At 32.4% G+C, this 26,395-nt stretch overlaps 1 protein-coding gene across 1 annotated transcript; it reads left to right on the top strand.

Annotated features, from left to right (window-relative positions):
- Nucleotides 1-182: 182 nt before the first annotated feature.
- Nucleotides 183-25,670, top strand: LOC111373656 (sorbitol dehydrogenase-like). The gene is made up of 6 exons (XM_022996225.1): nt 183-408; nt 515-582; nt 14,359-14,595; nt 23,773-24,063; nt 24,613-24,800; nt 25,107-25,670. The coding sequence occupies exons 1-6, from the start codon at nt 294-296 to the stop codon at nt 25,297-25,299; spliced, it is 1,092 nt and encodes a 363-aa protein (XP_022851993.1). The 5' UTR covers nt 183-293; the 3' UTR covers nt 25,300-25,670.
- Nucleotides 25,671-26,395: the final 725 nt, after the last annotated feature.

Genomic DNA, 26,395 nt, shown 5'->3' with positions numbered 1-26,395 from the left:
GTTATGAATTCCATAAAATATATAATTAAAGTTAATTATTGATTTTAACGAAAATTAAAATTTTAATCCTACAAGACAGGACAAAATAGTATCAATCATTTTTTTTAATGATGACTAACATTTGATACGAGTTTATCCACCCCTTCTCTTTTCCTGCAGAATATCTCCATCATTTTCCACTATCTCATTCACAAGAATCCAATCTATAAATTGACAAACCTGCTAATCTCACCCTTCATACTCACTCAATCAATCTTGATTGATTTTTAGAGAGAGAGAGAGAGAGAGAGGAAATGGGTAAGGGTGGTAAGTCTCATGGAAATAGTGGGGAGGAAGAAGAGAACATGGCAGCTTGGCTTCTGGGTGTTAACAATCTCAAGATTCAGCCTTTCAAGCTTCCTCCTCTAGGTACTAGATTATCCTTCTATTCTTGTACTGTTTCTTTGGATTTCATGATTTAATTAGAGTTTGATCAATCTGTTCTACTGTATGTTAACTTGTGTGCTATTTTTAGGCCCCCTTGATGCTAGAATTAGGATGAAAGCTGTGGGTATATGTGGAAGTGACGTTCACTTCCTCAAGGTAAAATCTATTCTTATTTTCTCAATAATATACATAAACTTTGTATTTTGGCACGTTTGTTGAGAGTGGATGGGGGTAATACTCTGTTGAGTAAAATCTAACTCTACTCACTCTCTCTCTCACAGTAACATAAACTTAAAGAAAATCCACTAGCTTTTCAACTCTACTCTCTCTCTCTCTCACAGTAACATACCACTCATATATATTGCAATTTTACAATACGATATTGACACTAACCAAACCCACTAGAAGCAGCAAGCTCACTTCCCTCTCTATTTCACTCTATTAGCTTTTCCACTCTGCTCATGCTTTTCTCACACCAGTAATGCTACCGGTACATCGGGGGGTACCGAAGCGTGTACCTAATGGACACGCGGCGACCCCCCATTGGAGGAAGCGCATGTGGGACAGGCGCTTCCTCCAACCGGGGGTCGCCGCGTGTCCATTAGGTACACGCTTCGGTACCCCCGGATGTACCACAAGTTTAATTCTTCTCCCACAGTAGTACACCACTCATATGCATTGCCTCTCTCATTTATTTATCTCACAGCACTCGTCAAACCTTTCTAGGATGGCGGTGGAAAATAAAATTATACAGCAATATTCTAAGAACTTCTCACATGTCGGCAACCTAAGAAGAATCTCGAATTTGATTAGCAGGAAACCATTGCTAATTTTTTAGAGAATTCTTGGAGTTCCAACTTAAATCATTCTCCCATTCAACACCGACTTCTTAATTTGACTTTTTTCATTTTCATCACTCCCCACTTTACCTCAAACTCGACAAATTTTGAAATGATCATTCCTTCATTCAATGAGTCCGTGACTTCAAATATATCCGGCTCTTTCATACTTTCATTCTACTGCTGCATTAAAAAACTTGGGGTTTGATTTCTTGTGTCTATTTAACTTCCTTATGTGTGGTTGTGAATTTGTACCTACCTTAATCTCTTTTTGTTGACTCTGTCTACCTTTCGCTATTGTTTTCTGGACCACATCATTTTGCATAGGACTCTATGTCATTCTAATGAACTCTTATCACTTGATGTGTGGAGATCTTTAGATTTTTCAACGCTTCATTGTGCTTTTGTGATATCCTCTTTCAATTTTTCTTTCATTTACTTTGAATCTTGCAGCTTTGCCCTCAGCGATGTTTGTCAAGAATATGTTTCTTCAAATACCTTTTCTGAGTCTGATAGTTCCTCCCTCTAAGGAGTCCACCAAGAAGGCTCTTCAAGAACCATGATGTCATCCTCTTGAGTCGTTGATCCAATCATCTTCGCAATCCAATTGTTCAGACAAGACTACCACCAATGTTGATTCGTCATTTATACTTGAATTGATTTTCTTTTTTCAAGCCTGCTCAATTATTATTAGGGTTGCATTAGTATCCCATTCTTCTTCGCTATTGTACTTATCTTCTTTACTGGAGATTGCTAAATTGCCTTCTCATGGCTCCTTTGTAAACTAACAATTTCTAGCTTAATGACCTCTTTTCCCACATACAAAACAAAAGCCATTAATTCGTTGATATCCTCAACCTCTTTCGTCGAAATTTTGTTGAGCTCTTCTTGCGACTTAAATCCCCTCTCCGTGTTTATTTTCTTTTAATTCTTTATTATTTTGTTAACGGACTGACCTATTCTTTTATTTAGGGGTGGGTGCGGGTCGGTTCGGTTCACGAACCGAACCGAACCAAAATTTTCGGGTATCTAGTAAATGGAACCGTCGGGTCCAAATATAATTATGGAACCGTTCGGTTCCGTTCGGTTCTGTGCTATAATTAAATTTTTTAATACTTATAACAACATTATATAAAAACAACTAATGATGCATTCAATGGTTTTGAAATGTTAGAGACTAGTAAACTACTTTGTTCAAATGATCACTACAGTCAAAGTTTCGGTAGGCGAAGGTCACAGCTTTGATCGGAGGTCACAGTGTCGTTCGACGATTGTATAGATTTTGGAATATTAGCGAGGCTGTGCACTTTAGTGTAGGTGTTTAAGGTTATTTAGTGGATTAGATCTTGTTGGGTTAAGAAATGAAACAATAAAAATGGTAATTGGGCCAAAAATTAAAAAATTAGAAATGAAACAAATTATTGGGTCAAAAATTTGGATTTAGAAATTGTTAATTTGTTAATTTGTTTAGAAAAATTAAAATTAAAATAATTTAATTTGCTCAATATAAAAAAAAATTAAAAAGATTCGGTTCTTATTCGGTTCTTGGTCTAGAACCAAGAATCGAACCGTACTCGTCGGTTCTCAATTCAGATACCCGTTCGGGTATTTAATTTGACAAGAACCGTCGGGTTCGGTTCGGTTCGGGATATTTGCCCAGCCCTACTTTTATTGCTAAATAATATTTCTTCCCCTTCTCTCTTTATTGAAATCCCTAACATTTGCATGTTGAATGCTTCTTGATTGGTCAGTAAAATTTCGAGATTGACCAACGACGGTTGCTGTGACCAACCTTGCATTGTAGCAATAAACAATGCATAATTATTCTTCTCTTTCTAAACATTGAAATTTTACCTGAAGAATCTAATTCCGAAATTTCGCGACAAAAAGATTTATCTTTGTTAAAATATTGACTTGTTATCAACTCTTCTTGAGTGATCAGGAACAACTCATTTTTCACAATTCTAACCTCAAGTCATTTTTCTTTGAAAATAGTGTAGTGAAAGTGTCTCAAGCTTTTTTCGGTGTATTTTTTTTTCTCTTATGTGCTCTAATAATTCTTTTTCAACTGTTGTCTTTATAATGAACATGGTCTTATCCGCTTCAATTCTCCACCTTTTTTAAAGCTCTGGCTTCATTTAATAGTATCATGTCATTTTTGTTTACTATTTCCCACAAATCATGCCCTTGGAGAAACGAATCTATGTAAGTTTACTGTGTGGCATAATTATGGTTATTGAACTTCTTCATTTTCCTACTACTTGCAGGTCACCCATCATAACTTGATTTACCTTTCGTAATCAAGCAAATTTTATAGAAGTTTTACAATCCCCTTTGTGCAAAAACGTTAGAAGCTAAAAAATGGGTCTCCAACCACTTTGCTTTGCTACCAAATCTTTGAACTTGGAACATGAAAAGTTTTATTTTATTACAAAAGAAACACTCAAAATCATCTTACAATTTGATATTGACAATAACCTAGCAACAAGTTCACTTTCTCTCTTTATTTAACTCCACTAACTTTTCTCTCTACTCACCTTTTTCTCTCCCAGTAATACACCACACACATATATTACCTCTCTCATTTATTTATCTTTCACCACTCATACATTTCACTCTTCTCTCTATACGTACCTTTTAAAACACACTCTCTCTCACACACTCACATGATGTTTCTCTCTTCTCAATCCATACACAAATACAATAAAATCACACACATACACATAGGTGTTTATGGTGGTGGCAAACTATATAACAATATTCTAGGACCATCTCTTATGTCAACAAAGAATTTGGAATTTGATCACCAAGAAATCATCACCAATTTTCTAGAGAATTCTTGGAGTTTCTTCTCAAGTCAGTGATGACTTTCAATTCTTTCATTTAGCACCGAATTTTCAATTTGACTCTTTTCTTTTTCGTTATGCCTGACTTCGCCTCAAACTTGACAAAATTTAAACGATCTTTTTTTGTTCAATGCATCTGTGACTTCAAATATATCTGGCTCTTCCATACTTTCATCTTCTTCTATTGCATTAACATACCTGGTGTTTGATATTTTGTGTCTATTGGACTTTCTTACTTGTGGTTGTGAATTTTTACATACCTTAATCTCTTTTTACTGACTATATCTATCTTTCGCTAGTGTTTTATGGCCCATGTCATTTTGCCAAGGACTCTGTGTTGTTCAATAAACTCTTCTTTATCACTTGATACATGTAGATCTTTAGACTCCTTAGAACTTCGTTGAGCTTATGTGATATTCTCTTGTAATTCGTCTTCCATTTCCTTCAAATCTGGCAACTCTATCCTCTACGGTGTCTGTCAAGAGTATGCTTATCCAAACATTTCTTTTGAGTTTGCTAGTTCCTCCCTCCATGGAGCCTACCCAAAAGACTCTTCATGAACCATGATGTCCTCTTCTGAATCATCGATCCAGTCATCTTTACAATCCAATTGTTTAGGCAAGACTACAACCAACGTTGATCGTCCTTTATTCTTAAATTTATTTTCTTTTTTCAAGCCTACTCAATTATTGTCATGGCTGCCTTAATATCCCATTCTTCTTCATTATTTTACTTATCTTATTTATTGGAGAATGCTACATTGCCTTCTAGTATATTTGTAAACCAACAATCTCTATTATAATGGCCTCGTTTTGGACATACAAAGTACGAGCCATTAGTTCGTTGATATTCTTGAACTCTTTTATCGCAATTTTGTCGAGCTCTCATTCTCTGATAAATTTCTTTTCCTTGTGTATTTTTTTTAATTCTTTATTATTTTGTTGATGAATTGACCTCTTCTTTTATTGTTACATAATGATTCTCCTCTTATTTCTTTATTGAGACCTCTAACATTTGCCTGATCACCGTTTCTTGATCGGACAGTAAATTTTTGAGATTGAATAGTGATTGATACTCTAGCCAACCTTGTATTGCAGTAATAAAGCCTCTAATTTCATGTCTCAATAGATATATAAATATTTTTCTTATTCTGGACTCTAAGATTTTACTTTAATAATCTAATTCAGAAGTTTCGCGATAGAGAGATTTAACTTTGTTAAAATATTGACTTACCATCAATTCTCTTTTTGTGATCGAGAGTTGCTCATGTTCCAACAATTGTAATCTCAAGTCATTTTTCTTTGAAATAGTAAAGCAAAAATGTCCCATGCTTCTTTCAGCTTTGCATGCTTCCTTCGACGTATTTTTGTCTTGCTTCAATAATTCTTCCTCAATTGTTGAATGATGGAATCATTACAAAAAGTATGCCCTAGGCCCATCTGCGTATTTTTTTTTATGCCCCGTAATTCTTCCTCAGCCACAGATACGATTCTCAATCAACAAGGTCAAAATGTAATGTGTGTCTTTATAATGAACATGGCCTTGCCACTTTAGTTCTCTACTTTTTCAAAGCTCCAGTTTCTTCTGGTGATGTAACATTACTTTCGCCAACTACTATCTAAAAGTCTTGTCCTTGGAGATATGACTCTACACAAGTTTATCAAGCGGAATAATTTTGGTTATTGAAATTCTTCATTCTGCCTACTACTTGTAAGTCATCCATTCGTGACTTGATTTACCTCTCATAACTAAGCAAGCTTTAGAGAAGTTTCACAATCTCTCTTTTTGCATGAACTTTAGAAGCTCGAAAATTCATCCCCGACCACCTTGCTCTGATACCAAATTGATGAACTTGGAGCACGAAAAATTCTATTTTTTACTATTGATATTAACACTAACCAAACACACTAGGAGTAGGAAACCTACTTCCTCTCTCTATTTCACTCTACTAGATTTTCCTCTCAACTCTCTCTTTTTCTCTCAATAATACACTAGTCATATATATTGCCTCTATAATTACTTTATCTCAGTCCACCCATTCATTTCAAAATTATCCTACAATTTCATTTGACCATATAAGTTTTAGAGAAGACCTTTTTTATCTGGTCTTACAATTTGGCATGATAGACACTATATATGTTCTAAACAGATCTTTCAAACTCTTTCCACCCAAACTTAAACAAACTCTTGATCAGTTAAAAGATAACCCTTTTGTGATCCAATTCATTTCTAGAGTTCACTTTAAATAATGGTATAGTAATACGAGTTTATTGATTATATTTAAATATATGAAGGAGCCAAAAGATTCAAACCCTCTTCAAAGACAAATATCAAAATAAAAATTAGAACAATTGATTATGAAAGATAAATCTCAGAGAAAGCAGCAATGATAGAAATTCATAATAATGGGTCCAAACTTGTAGCACGATGAATTTATTTTTTTGTCAAAAATGTCTTACTATAAAAGTTAAAACGAGAAAAATTTCAGCATCAAATATTCAACAGCAAAAGTTATATTTGATAGCCTTCCAAGACATAGATGGAGAATTATCAGAAAAGCAATCAGATGCAAAAGAAGAATAATACATATCCGATGATAAAAATAATGAAATAGATGCTGATCTAGAAGAAGCCTACATAGAGATGATGGAAAAATAGTACAATAATTCAAAAGAAAAAAAGACATAAAGATAGAGAAAAGACCTAAGTAGATATGGAAGTTTAATACTCATTCCTAATCTTATAGTTTTTGGAGAAGACGCTTCTATTATTAACACCGTAGATTCATTAGAGTTACGAGCGAAGCATGATGGATATTTACATTTAAATTCCAAAATAATTTTTGCTTTCAACTTGATTGTGAATCTTAATGGTCCTACTTTCTTTCCTAAAATCTTTAATAAAATATCTAGTATAATTTAAATTCCTAAAAAGGCCTGTAATTTTTTAGTTTCTTCAATCTTATCTGAAAATTATAAATTTGTATGTACTATGTGTAGTTGAAGTTGGATTTTTCCTTCTCCTCAAATTATTTCTAAGATTTTCATTTTTTATTTATTAATTTTCTTTTCCTATTTGCTCATAATTAAACCATTTTCTATTAATTTATTTAAAACTAACTCTAAATTTTTCATATGTTCTTTTTTATTCTTACTATGTACTAAAATATCATCTATATACAAACAAACAAATGGAAAAAAATTAAAAATTTTATTCATCTTAATAAAAATTTTATTTCTATAACAAATTCATCTTTGATTAATTCACTCACTAGTAGGGATAGGCATGAGTTGGGTTGAATCGATTTTTTACCCACCCAAACCCAACCCAACTCGATCAAGTTTGGGTTGGGTTGGTCAGTTTGGGCTTTAGCCCAAACAAAGTTGGATCCAATTTTTTTTTTTTAATTTACATAAATTTTTAACGTTTGAAATTACTTGATAAACTCTATTTTTCTTTAATACCTATATATCAAATTCTTTCTGAAAAATAATATATAAATAAGTTTAAATTTATGAAGCATTTGTTTTTACAATTTTTTGGGATTTATTAATTTCATCATCACGAGTCTATGTAAAGAAAATGGTCATTTATAAATTATACGTCCTTCTCATATCTTTACTGTTTTGTTTATTTAGGTTTTTTTATCTTATATATTAATTTTTCTAATTTATCGAGTTGGGTGGGCTAGGTCTTGGGTTACGATTTAAAACCTAACCCAATCTCAAATTTAATTTTTCTACCCAACCAACCCGATTGGACTTTAAAAAAACCAATCCAAACCGATCAATTTGGTTTGGGTTGGTAGGTTTGAGTGGTTTGGATTGGGTTTTGTGAAGCTTTACTCACTAGTGTAGTTGCTAAGCTTTACTGCATTTCTTTGAAATTTAATCTTACAACCATCAAAAAGTCATTTTTCGAATCCCATTTAATTGTCGTCCATTTGACTCTCTCTTATTTCATATTCTAGTTTTTTCTACACTCTCTTGGAATTAAACATTTCCTAATTATTTTAAATGTACACTCTGTATCTATTAGAGCTACTAAATTTACTTTTATCATTTTATTTATTTGTACTTCTATGGGTATTCTAAAATTTTTGGTTGGCTTTATTCTAGATATTTGACAAATTAGTTCTTTTTTATTTTCTGTTTGTAAATAATATTTTATGTGTAATTATCTATACACTGCTTTCCTTTTGTTTCTAAATATCTAATCTTATATAGTATTTCTCTTAATGTTTAATATATTTTGTCTATCCTATTATTTGTATTTATTATTACCTTTTAATCTTTATGTGATTCACTATAGTCTGTAGCATTATGAACTTCTTCTTTAATTTCTAAACAATTATTACAATGGATTTCTAAACAATTTTAAATTTATTTCTATTTTTATGTCCCGGTATATTTTACATATTTTACATTTATCCATCATTGATCATTGTCCTCTAATACATCATGGATACATTCCCGTTCTATATTCATCATTTTTATGTCGAGTATTGAAAAAATCTAATTCTTTTAAACTATTAGAACTGTTTTCTGAACTGTTTATTTCTAAATTGTCTAATCTTTCAACTATGTAGATACTACACACTGAACTACAATATTTATTATCAGATAATTTTATAATATTACATTGTGTTTCTTCAATTATCATAGATTTAATTATATTTTCTTTAATTTATTTTATTGGGACATTTACTATCAAAATGTTCAGGATCTCCACATACATATATAACATTTATAATCTTTTCTATTTTTTTGACTTTTTAACATACCTATTATAATTTGGTCTTTTATTTTCATAAGAAGTTCTACTTGACTTAATATTATATTTTTTTTCTTGGTATTCTCTTTTATATTTATGTCTTTTATCCTTTTTATACAGTTTTTTCTTCTATTAATCATATGTCTGTGGTATATATAAATCTGAGCATAAAGAATAGTTTCATTTCTTTATTTGTCTTGTTGCCGCTTCTTCTGTACAGTGTTCTTTTAGATTATCAGTTATAAATTTTATAGTAGCGCTAATAGTTACTTTTTTTGTTGGTGCTAATTTTACAACATTTCTAATTTTATCATTCCACAATGATGGTATCTTTCTATATAATCTGTTGAGTATAATTATATCTAACGCTAATCTTGCTGTACTCACTAATCTTTCAAAATTTAATAAAAATGGTTGTATGTACTTCATAATACTAATATTTAATTTTTCTAATTCTTCTAAAACTCTATTTTGTCCATAAGTATTGTCTCTACTGGCATCTGATCCTATAATTATTTTTCTAATAAAACTTGTAAAATTTTTGGGATTATTTCCTCCGACCATTCTTGATCTAATTTCTTTTGCTTTTAATCCTTTAGATGTAACATATATGTATAATGTTGTCTTGCCTAAATAGGCCGACATTTCTTCTACGATCATATATATAGGTACACTATTTATATATGCTCTAATTACAGAATTTTCTTATTTAGTTATTGTACTAGGTTTGCCTTGAGGTTTACAATTATTCATTTTTAAAATTAATCCTATGTCGCTTGTTATTGGTGAGCTACATCCTTCTTCTACTTGTCTTTTTTCCTAGAGTTTTATATTTTTTGTCTTCTTATTAATATAGTCTTGCAGGTGGAAAATGATACTTTCCTCCTATGTCATAATCCGTATTCATGCGTTCTTTTCTTTTTCCAAATTCTAAATCTGTTTCTGATTTGAAATTTTTTATAACTTTCGCTACTTTCTTCCATTTTAATTTATATATACTTTTGATCTTTTTCTAATAAAGCTTTAATTTCTACTTCTCCAGATTTTTTAAGATTTCTATAATATTTCATATCTATGTATCCAAATTCTTTCCAAGCGTCTTCACTATCTATGTATCTATGCATTGAATAGTCTTCTATTTCAATATATTTATATTTTTCGTCAATTTCTTATTCATTATGCTTTGTTTGTTATGCTTGATATTAAAATTTCCTAATCTAATACTTAGAGTTTCATTAATATTTTTGTACATAATACTATCTTCAAGTACCAATATCGATTTTCTAAAAAGTTTCCTAAGTTTAAATCTAATCCTACATTTGTTTCTGAAGAGAATTTCTTTGATGGATGGCTTTTATGCCTTTTTGTTCAAAAAATGTAATTATTTGATTATTTTCTAATTTATAATTGGTAGTATTGCTTTCACTAAGTCTTTCTATGAACTCGGACAAATTAACAATTGTCTTCATCTCTTTTCATTTGATATCCGTTACTTTTTATTTCTCTTTTAATGTCTTTATAAAAACTTTTTGTTTGAACTAAATAATCTAGAGTAAAGTATACTATTCCACCTTTATTATTCATGTCTAATTCTATGCATCCTAATAGTCCTTGTTCTATATTATATGAATCTGCTACCATCTATGCATATTAATACTTTGACTCCTAAATTCTCTCTGGAAATCCTTTTACTCCTACTGTTATTAATCCTAAATGAGTTCGTTGAAAGTTTTTATTTAACAATTTCTTTATAAGATTATTTTCTATTAAATCTAGCAATATAAATTGATCTTCATGCGTACAAGATACATATCTTTCACCATAATGTTGTATATTAAGGATTTGATAAAAATATTTTCCTTTTTATGTATCTCTAAAACTTTGACTAATTTCAATTTATTTTGTCTAAATATTTCTATCAGTTCTTCTATATTTATTAAAGATTCTTATCTTGTCTCGGATTCCATTTTTCTACTTAATGCCTTAGTAAAGGATTACCTACCAACCTACTACTAGTAGCTACAATTTGCTTTCCCTTATCCATTAAGTATAAATTCAGTTAGCTTTTATTTTTTTTTATTTTTTTTAATCTACTAGACTCTTAACTTTTCCTAGATCTAATTTTTCTATCTTATTTATTAAATTATCTAATTATTGTTTAGTATCTATCGACTTTTCTTGTTCTAACGTTTTAATCCTGCTTTCCAATTTCTCTAAGTTAGGACTAATGTCTCTTTCACCTATATTACAAAATTTCCTTTTTAATGTTTCACTATTTTGGTTTTTAATATTTTCTAAATTATTTTTTAAAATTTTATGTTTATTTATACGTTCTAATAAAGTTTCTACCTGTTTATTTGAATTATTTCTTTCTAAATTTGCTCTTAAATTTACGAGTAAATCTACAACACTAATTAACTATTTGTCTTTAGAACATAAAAAATGTTTAAATTTTTTTATCAAAGTTACAAAATAAAGAAATATATCTAACCTATCATTTCTTCCAAAATTTCCTAGAAGTTCTAAATTCAAATAATCTATTTTTTTTCATAAGCTATGTTTTAGACTAAAAAAAATGGCTCAATACCAAATCTAAGAATCTTCTCTATTTTTGTCTTTCTTTTTATTATATTGCTATTGTTTTTATCTTTTCTTGCAATTTATATTTATTTTTGTCTTTTCTTAAAATTAGTAGAACCTTCTATCAAGAAACTTTGACACTGAGAGATAGAACGCTCAGTGATTTGTCTCTTGATCTATATAGAGGAGTCGCCTCTATTTCTATTTAATGTGAATAATATATAGCTTTCTATAATAACTAATCAACCACTCGATTTTCTAAATAAATTTACAAAAATTTTCTAACAAACAACAAAATAAAATAGATGAAATATATTTACTTAACAGCATAAAACACAAAAACTTGAAACAATATATTTGTAATGGCCTTAGAATAGTTTATCATTCAATAAATTAATTTCTTCATAGTTTTTTTTAACTTTCTCTAAGCTTTAATCTTGACCTTTTAAAAAAGGCTTAAGACTGAAACAAAAACGATTTTCATTATGTTTAAAAATGCTTAAACAAACTCTTTTAATTGAGATACTACACAGTCAACTTAACTCAGAGATTACTTTATCTTTTGGGTATGAAATTCAGAATAAAGAGGCTAAGAGCATTAAAAATACATTTGAAAAATGGTAAAATATTATATTATTACTTCTGAAATAATTAATTGCTTAATTGATGTTTCTTATTTTAAGCTTTGTCCGAAAATAAATAAAGTAAAATAAAGTATCAAGGCAAAAGGAATTATTAAAGAACTTACTTTAATTTTGAAGTCTTCGAATTTACAAGGATTGAGAAAGTTTTTTTTTTTTTAGTACAAGTGTTATATGGTGTACTATGTGTTTTTTATGTGTATTCTTGTGTGGAATACCTTTGGCTCTTATAGAGAAATAGATGCTGATATATCACATCAACTTCTTACAAAAAAAAAAAAATAATACTGTATATCTTTATAGGTGTGTGATTACAATTAAAGTTGTGGATATTAACTCTATAGGTGTATGGAAATAATAAAGATTTTTCCTCTTTACACTTTTCCTTTTTGACTTTCTGTATTGATAATTGTCCTTTGAGTGCTGTTTATTGTCCTTGCTTCTAATAGTGTCATTTCTCTGCCTTTATATCTATTCTTCTTTTGAATTATTGTATTGTTTTTCCATTATCTCTATGCAGGCTTCTTTTAGGTTAGCATCGATTTCATTATTTTTTCCATCAGATACGTGTTCTTCTTCATCTTTTGTATCCGGTCGATTTTCTAATAATTCATCAACTATTTCTTGAAAGACCTTCAATTATAACTTTTTTGTTGAATATTTGGTGTTGAAATTATTCCTGTTTCAACTTTATAGCAAGATATTCTTGACAAAAAAATAACTCCATTGTTTCATTGTGCTACAAGTCTATAATAAATATTCTGAATTTCTACTCATTGTTGCTATCTCTGTGATCTGCCCTTCATAATCATTCTATCTAATTTTTATTTTGGTATTTGTCTTTGAAGAGGGTCTAAATTTTTTGGCTCTTTTATATATTTGAATATAATGATAAGCCATTAATCTTTACCATTATTTACAAGTGGTGGTCTGAAAATAAATTGGATCATTTAAAGGTAATTTTTTAACTGATCAAGAGTCTGTTTAAGTTTTGGTGAAAAGAATTTCAAAGATCTGTTTAGAACACATATAGTGTCTATCGTGCCAAACTGTAAAATGAGATAAAAAAGGGTCTTCTTCTTCAAAAATTGTATAATCAAAGAAAATTGTAAGATAATTGTATCTAAGGAATACTGAATTTTTAATAGATGATTCATATTTAGGGCCATGTTTAAGAAAATATCGATTCTCATTATGGAAATAGTTTAGAATTTGAGAAAAATCGATTATCTCCTATATGATTAATTTCTTTATAGAATTTCGAACTATACTGGCACAACCGCCAATTTTATGTTCTAATTCATATAATGTTTTTTCATGCCCTACAATTATAGAATCTATTAATTCAAATATGTCTTTCTATTTTGTCAAAACAATTTATACTTGTAGAAGCAATATCTTTGGAGATGGGTCTTTCAATAATATCTCTAGAACTAAGTATTTTTAAACTATCTTGTAACTAACGAATCTTATTTTGATATTTATTAATGGTTCATTGAGATGAAATGATTTCGTCTTTAATGATTTGTAATCTTTCTTCTAATAAATATTTTATACGATTCAAATCTCTAACTGTCATAGTTTCACAACTATCACAAAATTGTATTGGTGAAGATGAAAATGATGGTTGAGAAGCAGAAGTTTGCATAGTCATAATTTGTCCAACTCTTTCAGATATATAAAAATTAAATCGTATTATTTTTTTTTTTACAGAAATTTAAAACTTCTTCTAATGAGTAAAATCCTTTAAAAAATGGTTCCGAAAATCTTTCTACTTGTTGTAATATCTCAGGCCAATAATTATATATACTAGGTTTTCTAGCTTTAATTACTGCAGAGAAATTAAAGTTTCTGCTTTCTACTTGATTGTGAATCTGTCTAAAATGATATATAGGAGTTTATGCCTGTGGTAAACTCTTCTAGAATTGTGGTGGAAAATAAAACTATATAACAATATTCTAGGACCTTCTCTCATGTTGGCAGCTTAAGAAGAATTTAGAACTCAATCACTAAGAAATCAACACAATGTTTTAGAGAATTCTTGGAGTTTCATCTTAAGTTGGTGACAACTTTCAATTCAACGCGATTGAAGTAGAAAAATAAGCTAGATTATTGTTTATTATACTTTCGAGTTTTAAACATCAGATGAATAATTCATATTCTTTTTAAGATATTTAATGTTAAATTTTATTGCTTTATATTTATTGTTCTGTCAATATGATTATTATTTATAATGTTTTATGAATATTTCAGACGATGAGATTAGCAGATTTTGTTGTTAAAGAACCAATGGTGATTGGGCATGAATGTGCCGGGATCATCGAGGAAGTTGGTACTGAAGTAAAGCACCTTGTGCCGGGCGATCGTGTGGCAATCGAGCCAGGAATCAACTGTTGGAGATGTAGTCGTTGCAAAGAAGGTCGATACAATTTGTGTGCTGACATGAAGTTTTTCGCTACTCCACCTGTCCATGGTTCGCTTGCAAATCAGGTATATATCAAAAGTTGCAAATTTCTAAAATTTATGACTTCACGTTCTACCAAATTAATTTTAAGCGAATATGCAGTGTAGACAAAAATAAATAAAATAATTTAATTTTTCGGATCAATTTTAAATAATCAGGATATTTAAGTCTATTAAAATATAAAGTGTAAGGCTCATCCCATTCAACAATTCAATCCTACTTTTCAAAATCCATAATCATCTTTAATTACTTTTTTAGCTAAATGTAATTGGATGGTTATCAACTTTCTTTATAAATAGGACCCAATGTCCATAAAAAGGGATTAAGTTAAAGCATGGGAGAAAATCGCAAGTACATAAGAAGGAAGTTAAGAAGAAAATTCAAAGTAGGGAAGAAGAGAATAAATATCTCAATTCCAAGTTTGGAAAATCCAAAGAAGATCAAAGTCATTTTCAAATTCAAGCAAGTCCAAGCCAAGTCCACTAGATCTAAATCGAAGCAAATTTAAATTTAAGCCTTCAAGTTCAAGAGCATATTTGGTAGAGATTTTAATCCAATTAACATCAATTTTTTTACCGTTATTTCACTATTCTAGCTATAATTTTTAAATTTTTCTCTCACAGGTAGAACCCATTTTATTTCTAACGGTCAAAAAATTAATTAACAAAATTCCTACCAAACAAACACCAAATCCAAGTTTCTGAAGTCTAAGTGAAGTGCAAGTCCTAAGCAAGTCAAGTTCTCAACAAATTAAATTTCTAACATATCTTGAAGTCTAAAATTTGATCCCCACGGTCCTCGTCTTCAAACATTCAAATCTTCAATCAGTTGATTGTGAAATTTCGTAGTCACAAGAAGATCAACTTCACTACATATCATACATTAATTTGTAAAAAGTTTTGTATATTTTATACACAAAATTGGTCATACAAATTTATTGGCACACTCAGTTTTGTCCCCTTATCTTTCGATCTTAAATAAACTTTAAGTTTTAAACCACTACGTCAACTATGACAAGCGAAAAGACAAAGTTGTGACTCCTCTTAAGGAGACACTTGATGAACCTTTCATGCAATCAAAGTCCACACGAAAACTAGGAAAACTCATCCGGTTTCACTAATCTTTCCTATTCGGCTTAGTCTTTACCAAGCTTCTTCCTTCCTTCCTTGGCTTAGAAGAGTGGTAGGGTAAGGTAGGCAATACCGCTCAGATTGTGGCTAATCATCCTAGTCACGCGTGGACTTGAAAAGGTTCGATGAAAGTTGGTTTTAAGAATTCGGGCTCTTGTTCCATAGAAAATACCAAGAGCTTGGTGAAAAGTCCTCATTATTGTTCCACCTTCAGTGGCAGATCCATGTCCAGGTCCTCTTATGACACTCCTCCACGAAGATGTATAGACTATACTTTCTCTTAATAATCCTTCGAGTCGATGATGGTCATGGAAGCAACATTGAGCTCTGACGATCGAATCCAACAAATGGTTTTAGCAATTAAAAATTTCCCAAAGTCACTAGATTATGAAGATGCAAAAATTACTACGCTTGTGCATTGATTATGATCACTTCTATTGTTGTTGCTAACAATCATTAGTTCAGGTTGCAAGATCCTCATGGCGAAGGAGGGATTGTTGATGATCATGTTGTTGGACCCCTTATTTGGAATAAAATCCTATTATTTTTCCACCAAATTTATTTTAATCACATCTTATTGGCTTCTTAGTGCATTTGTGTTCTTATTGTTAGGCTAGTCTTCGGCTCTATCTTTGAGTAGATTATGGGTAATCCCATGAATTTTAGGAGTGCTAGTTTTTCTGCTAGTGGAATGTTCCCCTCTCAAGTCTTAGTAATTGTCATGGTAAATAATGATTTCTTTCGCACCAATTTCTAGTTCTTGGTTGCCTTAGTCAAGTTGCAATGTAAATGAAATTTGAAATACCATTTAAATCTTGAAAATGATGATTTTCTTAGATCAATTCAAACTCAATTTGGTTTATACAACACCATATTTAATTTGACGGAGGATGTTGAAGATACGAAAAAATTATAAGATTATTCTTCATGACAGTTTTTTCAATTATATAGATTTATTTTCCTTAATAGTGTAAGAACAGTAAGAAGATGTAGTAATAGCTATGATGGGTGAGATGAATGGAAGATCCGACTTACCTTGTCTATGTATTTCATTGATTTAAATAACAAAGCTGAATATATAAATTATAGAATATAGTATCGTTATGGAATATACAATTGTTAGGATTGATAGAATTGAGGAGAAATCAATGGGATGCAAAGTAGATATAGAAGATCATGTTGGAGTAAAGCAGGTACTGTATGGAAATACCAGTTTGCATGGAGGAGATTGAGGATTGTAATTACTTGGTCACCCCTCCCACAGTAAAGTGACGGGAATGATCATCACCATCAGTTTGGGTCGAAGTACACCAAAATGGTCAGCTGTTTGCCCCTTTGTCAACATATCACCAATTTGATCTTGTACGAAAATATGTTGCATCTGAATGTCTTTGTTGAGGGCCTTTTCTCTAATGAAGTGGTAGTCAAATTCCATTTGCTTCATGCGGGTATAGAAAATGGGATTAGAAGCCAAGGCGATAGCAACAATGTTCTCACACCATAGTATATGAGTGTATGGTAGGAAGACACCAGGTTCCTTAAGGAGCATTCTTGTCCTATAGATTTCAACGATAGCGATGGCCATGTTTCTCTGTTCAGCTTTAGTATTACTCTTAGAGACAATTGATTGTTTATTAGTAGACCATGGCATCAATTTTTTTCCAAGAAAAAACTACGTCTCCAATGTTACCGTGATGATCATCAGGATTACCAGCCCAATCTGAATCACAAAAAGCTTGAAGAGTAATAGATCCTGGAATGAACAATAGACATGTATCAATGGCTAAAAACTCTCTTGGCTGCAGCCCAATGAGGTTTACGCAGAGAATGCATAAATTGGTACAATTGATTTACTACTTATGCAATATCCGATCTAGAGGAAGTACAGTACTGAAATACCCCAACCACTCTTGAATACTCTATTGGATCAAGTAATAAGGGACCCTTCTATAGAAGATAACTTGGGACTAGACTTAGTTGGGCACCCAAGTGGCTTTGTCCTGCCATCTTGGTATTGTGTAGTAAATATGTGATCTGGGACTTTCATAACTTAACATTCCCGCAAAGATAGTATCTAATATTGTGTGGCAACATGTTGCATATGAACGTCTTTATTAAGGACCTTTTCTTTAATGAAGTGGTAGACAATTTCCACGTGCTTTGTACGGGTGTGAAAAAGGGATTAAAAGCCAAGGAGATGGCACCAATGTCATCAGACCATAGCGTAGAAGTGTACGGTAAGAAGACACCAAGTTCCTTGTGGAGCATTCTTATCCAATAGATTTCAGCGATGCAATGGCCATGCTTCTATATTCAACTTCAATGCTACTCTTGGAGACAATTAGTTGGTTCTTGGCAGATTTGATATCAAATTTTTTCCAAGAAAAACTGCATATCCGGTGGTATCGCGATGATCATCAGGATTACCGACCTAATCACAATCACAAAAAGTTTAAAGAGTGATAGATCCTAGAGTGAACAATAGACCTGTATCAGTACTGCCGTTCAGACATCGAAGCACTCAATTGACTGCATCCCATAAGGTTTACACGGAGAATGCATAAATTAGCACAATTGATTTACTACATATGCAATATCCAGTCTACAGAATGTACAGTATTGAAGTACCCCAACTACTCTTCTATACTATGTTGGATCAAGTAATAAAGGACCTTCTGTAGAAGTTAACTTCAGAGCAGACGTGGTTGGCCACCCAAATGGCTTTGCTCCAACCATCTTGGTATTGCGTCGTAAATCTGTGATGTACCAGATTTGATAAAGATGTAGACCTTGAGAATCTGTCGATGCTTGAACACCTATAAAGAAACTCAGTTCTCCAAGATCTTTAACCACGAAGTTAGTCAGTAGAGAATAAAAGTATCAGTTACCTGTGTGCTTGACTCAATAACTATAATGTCGGCACCATATATGACCACAAATTCACAGACTCAAAAGTATATAACAAAAGTGATTAGTCAGTGGCTGATAGAACAAAACCATGCTTAAGCAGGTGTTCGGACAGTCATCTAAACCAAGCTCTTGGAGCAAGTTTAAGACCATAAAGTGACTTATGAAGTTTACACACATAATCAAGATATGTCTCTTCTACAAAACCTCGTGGTTGTTCCATAAATACTTCATAATCAAGATAGCCATGCAGAAAAGCATTTGAAATGTCTAATTGCATAATGGGCCAATTAAATGTAATTGGTTAAGGCTAACACAATGCGAATAGAAGTTGGTTTTACCACAGGAGAAAATGTGTCTGTGTAGTCAATGTCACATTGTTGATCAAAACCTTTCGCTATCGAATGGGCTTTAAATCATTCAATACTTTCATTAGATATCTCTTGATATTATAAATCCATTTGTTACGAAGTACATGCTTACCAAGTGGGTGGGGCAGTGTGACCAAGTCTCATTCACCATTAGTTCATCAAATTTCGATCCTATTGGTTCACGCCAGGCTGGATAAGCAACCGCTTGTGTGTAATGGATAGCTCGGTCTCAGTGACAACAGAGAAGATTACCTGCAATGGATGCCTAATATTATAAAACATTGTAAAATCGAGGAAGGCTTTAGGTTTGGCTTACATATCATTGAGTGGGTTGTTGCACTATTGGGATGTGGGCTGGGTTTCATGTGGTTTGGGATGGGAGATTTCAAGGCCTTTATGTTTTGGGAAAATGGGATTCAGGAAGGGGTTTGTGATTGGGTGGGGATCTCACGGCTGGAGGTTGTTTGGTCAGTAACCAGAGTTAGTAGAATAGTAAATTCAGGAATTGAAAGAGGAAAAGGAGAAAACATAACATGTAGGCTCGAGCTCAACAATGCAGAAGAAGTTTGGGCTTGACCTTTTGTAAGAAAATATTGTTCATCAAAAATTACATTTTGTGACATATAAACACCCCATGTAGCTAGGTCAAGACATCAGTAACCTCTTTGTTGATTGGCGTATCCTAGAAAGACGCATATTTTGCTTCTAAAGGATAATTTATGAGGTTTATACGGTCTCAATAAAGGAGACATGCCGATCTAAATATTCGAAGGTGAGAGTAATACGGAATGGTTTTATGGAGCATCTAAAAAAGTGTTAAATCATTCAACACTTTTGTTGGAAGCCTATTTATCAAATATACAAATGTCAACAATGCATCTTACCAATATGTATTTGGAAAGTGGGACCGAGCCAAAAGAGTGAGGCCTATTTCATCAATGTGTCGATATTCTCTTTCGGCTATGCCAATTTGTTGAGAGGTATAAAGACACATTAAGCGATGAAAAATATCATTTTCTTGCAAAAAACTTGTAAATTGGGTAGAGAGATGTTTGCCACTATTATCTGTTTGGAATTGTTGGATTTTACAAGACAAGATATTTTCAACTAGTGCATTGAATTGTTTGAAATTTTGGAAATCCTCATTTTTATAAGTTATTAATGGGTAGAGCCAAATTTAGCAAGAATAATCATCAACAAGGATAATATAATATTTGAACCACCAACCGAGTACATAGAGATGTCCATAAATTATAATGAATAAGTAGGGTTGGTGAAAGTTCTAGGAACGCGCTACTACACTTAGAAAGTTCACGGGAACGCTATACAATGTCAAATTCAAATTTTAAGCATTTACCAAGTGTACGTTCCAATTACCAATTCGATCTTACGTGCGGAATTAATCTAACTAAAGCAACAAGTCACTTTTGTTAGTTATCTAGATGATTAGACATACAATCCAATTTAATCCTATGTTGAATTACCGCATATTATTCTAAATAACTGAAAGTAGTAAAAACAAAATCAACACAAGAATTGTTGACGGAGAAACCCAACACGGGAAAAACTCCGGGCACAAGCCAGTTACCTCCACTAACGATACTTCAGAGATTACAATGATTCGCCAATCAAAGAACCCATCAAGATTCACTGTCACAGCCTGATGATCTACTGTGTAGACTCTCTAGACTCCTGCTAGACTCCTAAGTCGACCTCCTGCAGCCCAATCTGCTGTCTCCTACAGTCTTCTGATCTTGTACTGAATATCCTCACAAGTGGAACGCCAAGAACCTCCTGTTCTTGTGCTTGTAACTGCACCTTGCACCACTCTCTCAGTCCACCAAAGAGAGAGTTCCTTCCTTCAATCAGTTGAGGAAGCCAGGTGTTTGTCTTCAAGAATGTTTGATGTTTTCCCAAGAAATGGTTGCCGGATCACAAGAATTGCATAGATAAAATCTTCAATCAATATTGTCTTAGATCTCTTGAAGAAGATGTAGAAGAAGAATATTATCTTGGATCTTCAATTGATTTGCCTTGGATCTCTTCAAGAATGGAGTAGAAGATGTTTTTTCAAGAGAGGCACAATGAGCAACCACCCAAAATTCGTGTTAGGGCTTAGGTGTTTATATTTAAAGGTGTTTTGGTAGTATGGGCCGAGTAAAACACTTAAAAACGCGTACTAGGGTTTTTTTCCGCGTAGAACGGTCGCTCGAGCGAGGGTGGGGCGAAACTCTAGCGATACCCATTCTGTTATTATCGCTCGAGCGAGGGTTGAGCGAAAGTCGAGTGACTGCTGAGTAGTCGTTAGTATTTTCATCATAACTTTCTCTCTTGATGTCCGATTAAGGTGATTCAAGTTTTGTTGAACAGCTAACTCAAAGGGCTACAATTCTTCTAGAAGTAGCCTTGTCCAAATTCCAACTGTTTCTATGTGTGAAATGTGTTCCAAGTGAAGACTGAAAATTCGAAACATAATTTGTGCGGCTCTTTGATATCTTTTAGACTTTCAATTGCATTCCGATGATCTTATGTGATCTTCTTGGATATCTTGGACTCCTTTAACGACTCAAACACTAATTTACCTCATCTATACAAAATTGCACCTCAAGTCCTTGACTTTTACAAGAATGTTCAATTGAGTCCCTGAATTTTACAAACATACGATTAAACCCATTTTGTTCACAGAATTGCCAATAACACATTTAGACCTAACAGTTGGCAAGGGACAGGCCCCCCCGCCCAATCGGGCATTTTACTGCCCCATTACCCGTTTAAGGTGGGGCAAGGTGCGGTTGCACCGTTCACGTACTCGTTTAATTTTTTTTATAGTTTTATTACCCCCATTCATTCAAGTGAGACAATATTATAGTTATTAAGTTTTTTAATTTTTAAAAGTTAAATTATTCGAATAAATTTGATAAACTAAGTTTTTATTGTTTATCATATTTCTTAGATAATCTTAATTTCCATCTTCAATTAGAATTAATAAAATTTTGTAGAGTTTTTCCATTTAAAGTATTGAATTCTTAAAAAAAAATTAAATGAGGTGGCGCAAAGAAGGGCGAGCCCCTGTTACCTGACCAATTAAATGGGCAATCCTCGTCTCGTTTGGGGCGAGGCCCTGCGGATATCAAGTTTGATGGGTATCTTTGTCATCCCTATAAATAAGACATAAAGGATGCAAAGACTGATGCTAAAAGCTAATTGTTTGGCTTTCCCGATGGGACATGCTGAACAGAACCCTAATTTATTGGATGAAATAAAAAAAATACTTAGATCGAGACAATTGATTTAAAGTAACTTAGGAAAGGTGCTCTAGACAATCGTGTCAGACATCTAAAGCATGAAATCTTTGTTGAACAAGATATAGTCTCCGCAATAGGGAAGAGCCCATTCTTAACTTTCCTATGAAATAAGAGCTACCTCGTCTTGTTCTCCTTCACAAAAAATCAAATCCAATCAATAAAAAATAGTAATCATTATCAAGGTAAAAACGATTAATGGAAATTAAGTTGGATGAGGCATTAGGACAATGAAGGACTTTGTTAAGAAAAAAATTGGAAGTGTTTGTTTTAAGGGATGTGGAATCTATATTGTTAGTTACTAAACCTGATCCATTTCCAGCAGTAATGGTGTCTTCTCCAACGTAAGGTTGTGATAAATTGGTCTATATTATTCATCTCTATTCAATGCGAGATTATATCCCTTAATATACCTCCGCAAAATAGTGGCTCATTTGAGCAAGTCAATCTTGAAATCCATGTGCTCATTTTTTGGTCTTATTTGGATCGAATTGCTCGTTTGAGCTTAATAGTCTCTGATACCATGTAAGAACAATAAGAAGCTGTAGAAATAACTATGATGGGTGAGATAAATGGAAGAGCCAACTTATCTCTTCTTAGTATTTCATTGACTTAAATAACAAGGTTGAATATACGAATTATGGAATACAGTATAGTTATGAAATGTATCAATTGTCATGATTGATAGAATTGAGAAAAAATCAATGGGATGCTGAGCTGATAGAGGAGATCATGTTGGAGAGAATTGTGGAGCGGGTTCTGATACGGAAAGACCAGTGTTGCATGGAGGAAAATGAGAATTGTGATTACTTGATCTAAAAAATAGTTGATTGAGTGATAGTTCTTTTTCGAGTTACTTGTGGCCGATTTTCTACTCTGTAATAGTAACACAAGTTTATTATATACAATTTAAAATAATTTAACAGAATATATTTCACTTCCTTACTTCCTACTGAAGAGAACAATATACATGGAGATCAATGCAGAAAATTTTGCGGGAAAATTATCTCTACTATGTGTTGTTCAGTTTAATAGTCCACATTTACCTGTACACAGACACTCACGTGTAAAAAGAAACTTCCAAAAACTTCAATTTAGGAGATTTCTCAAATTCACATTCTTACCACGTAAACGTCTTTAACATTGACTACATGATAGCATGAAACAATTAAACATCTCTCTCTATACTACACTCGAGAGAGAGGTTGATCATATATATTCTACAAGATATGGCATTTCATTGCATTTGGGCCAACTCATGAAGCATCATTATTCTCATTAATTTACTGGTTCGTGGAGTTTCCAAATTTTTATGACTCCGTTAAGTGAAATTTGATTCAATCACACAAAATCAATTGCTGCATCTTCTTAAAATCTTGTGCGTCAGACCAATAGTGCACTTTGCTACATATTTGTGTATTCCCTTTTGATTGAACTGGATTTCGTTTCTAAGGGGTTAAAAGTGACAAATTTCCCTTGCTTTCTTGCAACAGATTGTGCATCCTGCAGACTTGTGTTTTAAACTCCCAGACAATATGAGTTTTGAGGAGGGCGCTATGTGTGAGCCTTTGAGTGTTGGTGTTCATGCATGTCGTCGTGCGAATATCGGTCCCGAGACAAATGTGTTGGTGATGGGAGCAGGGCCTATTGGGCTTGTAACACTACTTGTGGCCCGTGCATTTGGGTCCCCGAGAACTGTGATTGTGGATGTAGATGATCACCGTCTTTCAGTTGCTAAGGAGTTTGGAGCGGACGAGACTGTCAAAGTTTCTACAGATATAAAGGTTGAATCTTTTGCATGAATCATCTTTACTTATGTGATTTTTATTGTTATTCTAACATCAGATTATTCCTCCGTTTAAAGCTATTGAAAAGGTGAACATAATATTAATTTTCTCCTTAAAAAGTTTTACTCTCAGGTCATTTTACAAGCATTTGACTTGTAGCTAGTTTAATGGTTCTGTTTCCATATCTTGTTAAGAAGTTAGATTACCATATCCTTCTCCCAAGTGAATCCCAAATTTACTCGTGCCCCTTTACCTCCAAATTGGAATTTCATATAACCAACGGTGATATTCTTTGTTCCTTCTATCATTCTACGATCTAAGTACAGAAAGGGTATCAGCTTTCCGAAATGACCCGAAGTATAGTTTTTCAAGGTACAGATGAGTAGACATTTTTTGGTTAGTGGTCAAACTGATAACTACTATATCCTTTTGTTTCTCTTTTCTTCATTTTTTGCTATGCGTCTTCTTAGACTCGTTTCTCTATTAAATTCTAACCTGAGCTGCTTCTCCATCGTATTGTTATCTACTGACAAGAGTTTTAAGCAGGATTTGGCTTCAGAGATTGAACAGATTAAAAAAGCTATGGGAGCTAGAGTCGACGTGACCTTCGACTGTGCAGGCTTTAATAAAACCATGTCAACAGCTCTTGGCACCACTTGTACGGGTGGAAAAGTTTGCCTCGTTGGACTAGGCCATAGCATAATGACTGTCCCCCTTGCCCCAGCTGCAGTAAGGTATTTTTGATCATGCCATTTTGCAACAGCTAACTAGATTTTGTTTGGCTAAGCTTATAACAATGGAATGAATTTCTGTTTGGATAAAAAGTTGGTTTTAAGTACACTTACATTTTGTTAGGCCTAACAAAAATTCTCTGGTAAACATACCAGCACTTTCTATCATTCTCACTGTTACAAGAGGATGATTAGCCCAAACGGGACGTAGTCACAACTCATTTCCCTCTATTTCCTTTACGCTTTCTCCTTCATCGTTTTTCATCCTTGGATGCATAATCTAATTGATAATTTCAAACAATGTTTCAGAGAGATTGACGTGATAGGCATATGGCGATATAAGAACACGTGGCCTTTATGCATTGAGTTTATAAGGAGCGGTAAGATAGATGTAAAGCCGTTTATCACCCACAGGTATGGATTCTCTCAGAAGGAGGTTGAAGAAGCCTTTGAAACCAGTGCACTTGGTGGTAAAGCTATCAAGGTCATGTTTAATCTGTGAATAATGCTATTTAACAACATTGGTGCTACAATATCAGTTTAGGCACTAAGTGATAGGCTCAATGAAAGGTAGAATGAAGTGATTCTTTTAATTATACCTTTCATTTAATGTCACATTAGAACTAAACTGATATTCTAACATCAGTGGTGCTAAATAGCATTATACTTAATCTATAGTACTTGTTCTGTGTAAAGAGTGAAATAAAGGAACAAGAAGAGAGGATCTCCATATGAGAGAGATGGGGAAAACCTTCCCTTTTTTTTTTTTTTTTTTTTTTTTTTGGAAGTTTGAACAAACTATAGATGTTGAATCTTGAATTTCTGTTGTGGTTGACTGTTATTACAATAAATCAAGACATTTTAAGGATGCTAGTAGTTCTTTTTTTTATTTAATTATGGGTATGCTTGAGTCCCATTTTTTGGTGTAGAATGTATTTTGAAATAATATATTGATGAAAAATGTGTAATTAAAATATAAGAATTTTTTTTTTTTGTTTGCATGTAATATTATTTTATCAAAAAATTTGTGGAGAAAAGAAGGAAGAGGCAAATGTATTTTGAAAATAAAGAGAATTAAACAATGGCTAGATAAGTTTGAATATTGCATAATTTAAATATTTATTATTGTTCAAATTTTTAAACAGTGTGTGAATATTTTATTGTAGATGTTTTGTATATCCTTAGAGTCAAAGATAGAACGTTGAATTAAATTAATCCTAGTCATTCGTTCTAGCGGCTTTGCTTATAAATAGAAGATCACTCAATAAACAAGTTCCAAGTTTAAAGCTAGATTATAACTAACATCATATGCTGAAATTTTCAAGTTCTCTTTAAGAGCCTGTTTGGAAGTGATTATAAGAATTGATTTTTTGATCGTTAGGAAAAAAGTGGGATTCACCTGTGAGAGGAGAAGTCAAATATAACGACTGGAATAATGAAATAACGGTTAAAAAATCAATTTTTTGGGCCAAAAAAACACTCTCAAACAGATTGTAAATATGTTTTTGCAGAAGTCGAAATTTTCATTGTTAAGAAATTTAGCCTCTTTATTAAGTTATAATGTTAACTTAACATGATCTTTGCGAAGAATGAGAAAT

This window comes from Olea europaea, unplaced genomic scaffold (assembly GCF_002742605.1).
Source record: "Olea europaea var. sylvestris unplaced genomic scaffold, O_europaea_v1 scaffold1149, whole genome shotgun sequence".
Lineage (NCBI taxonomy): Eukaryota > Viridiplantae > Streptophyta > Magnoliopsida > Lamiales > Oleaceae > Olea > Olea europaea.
This window is presented reverse-complemented; position numbering and strand designations above follow the sequence as displayed.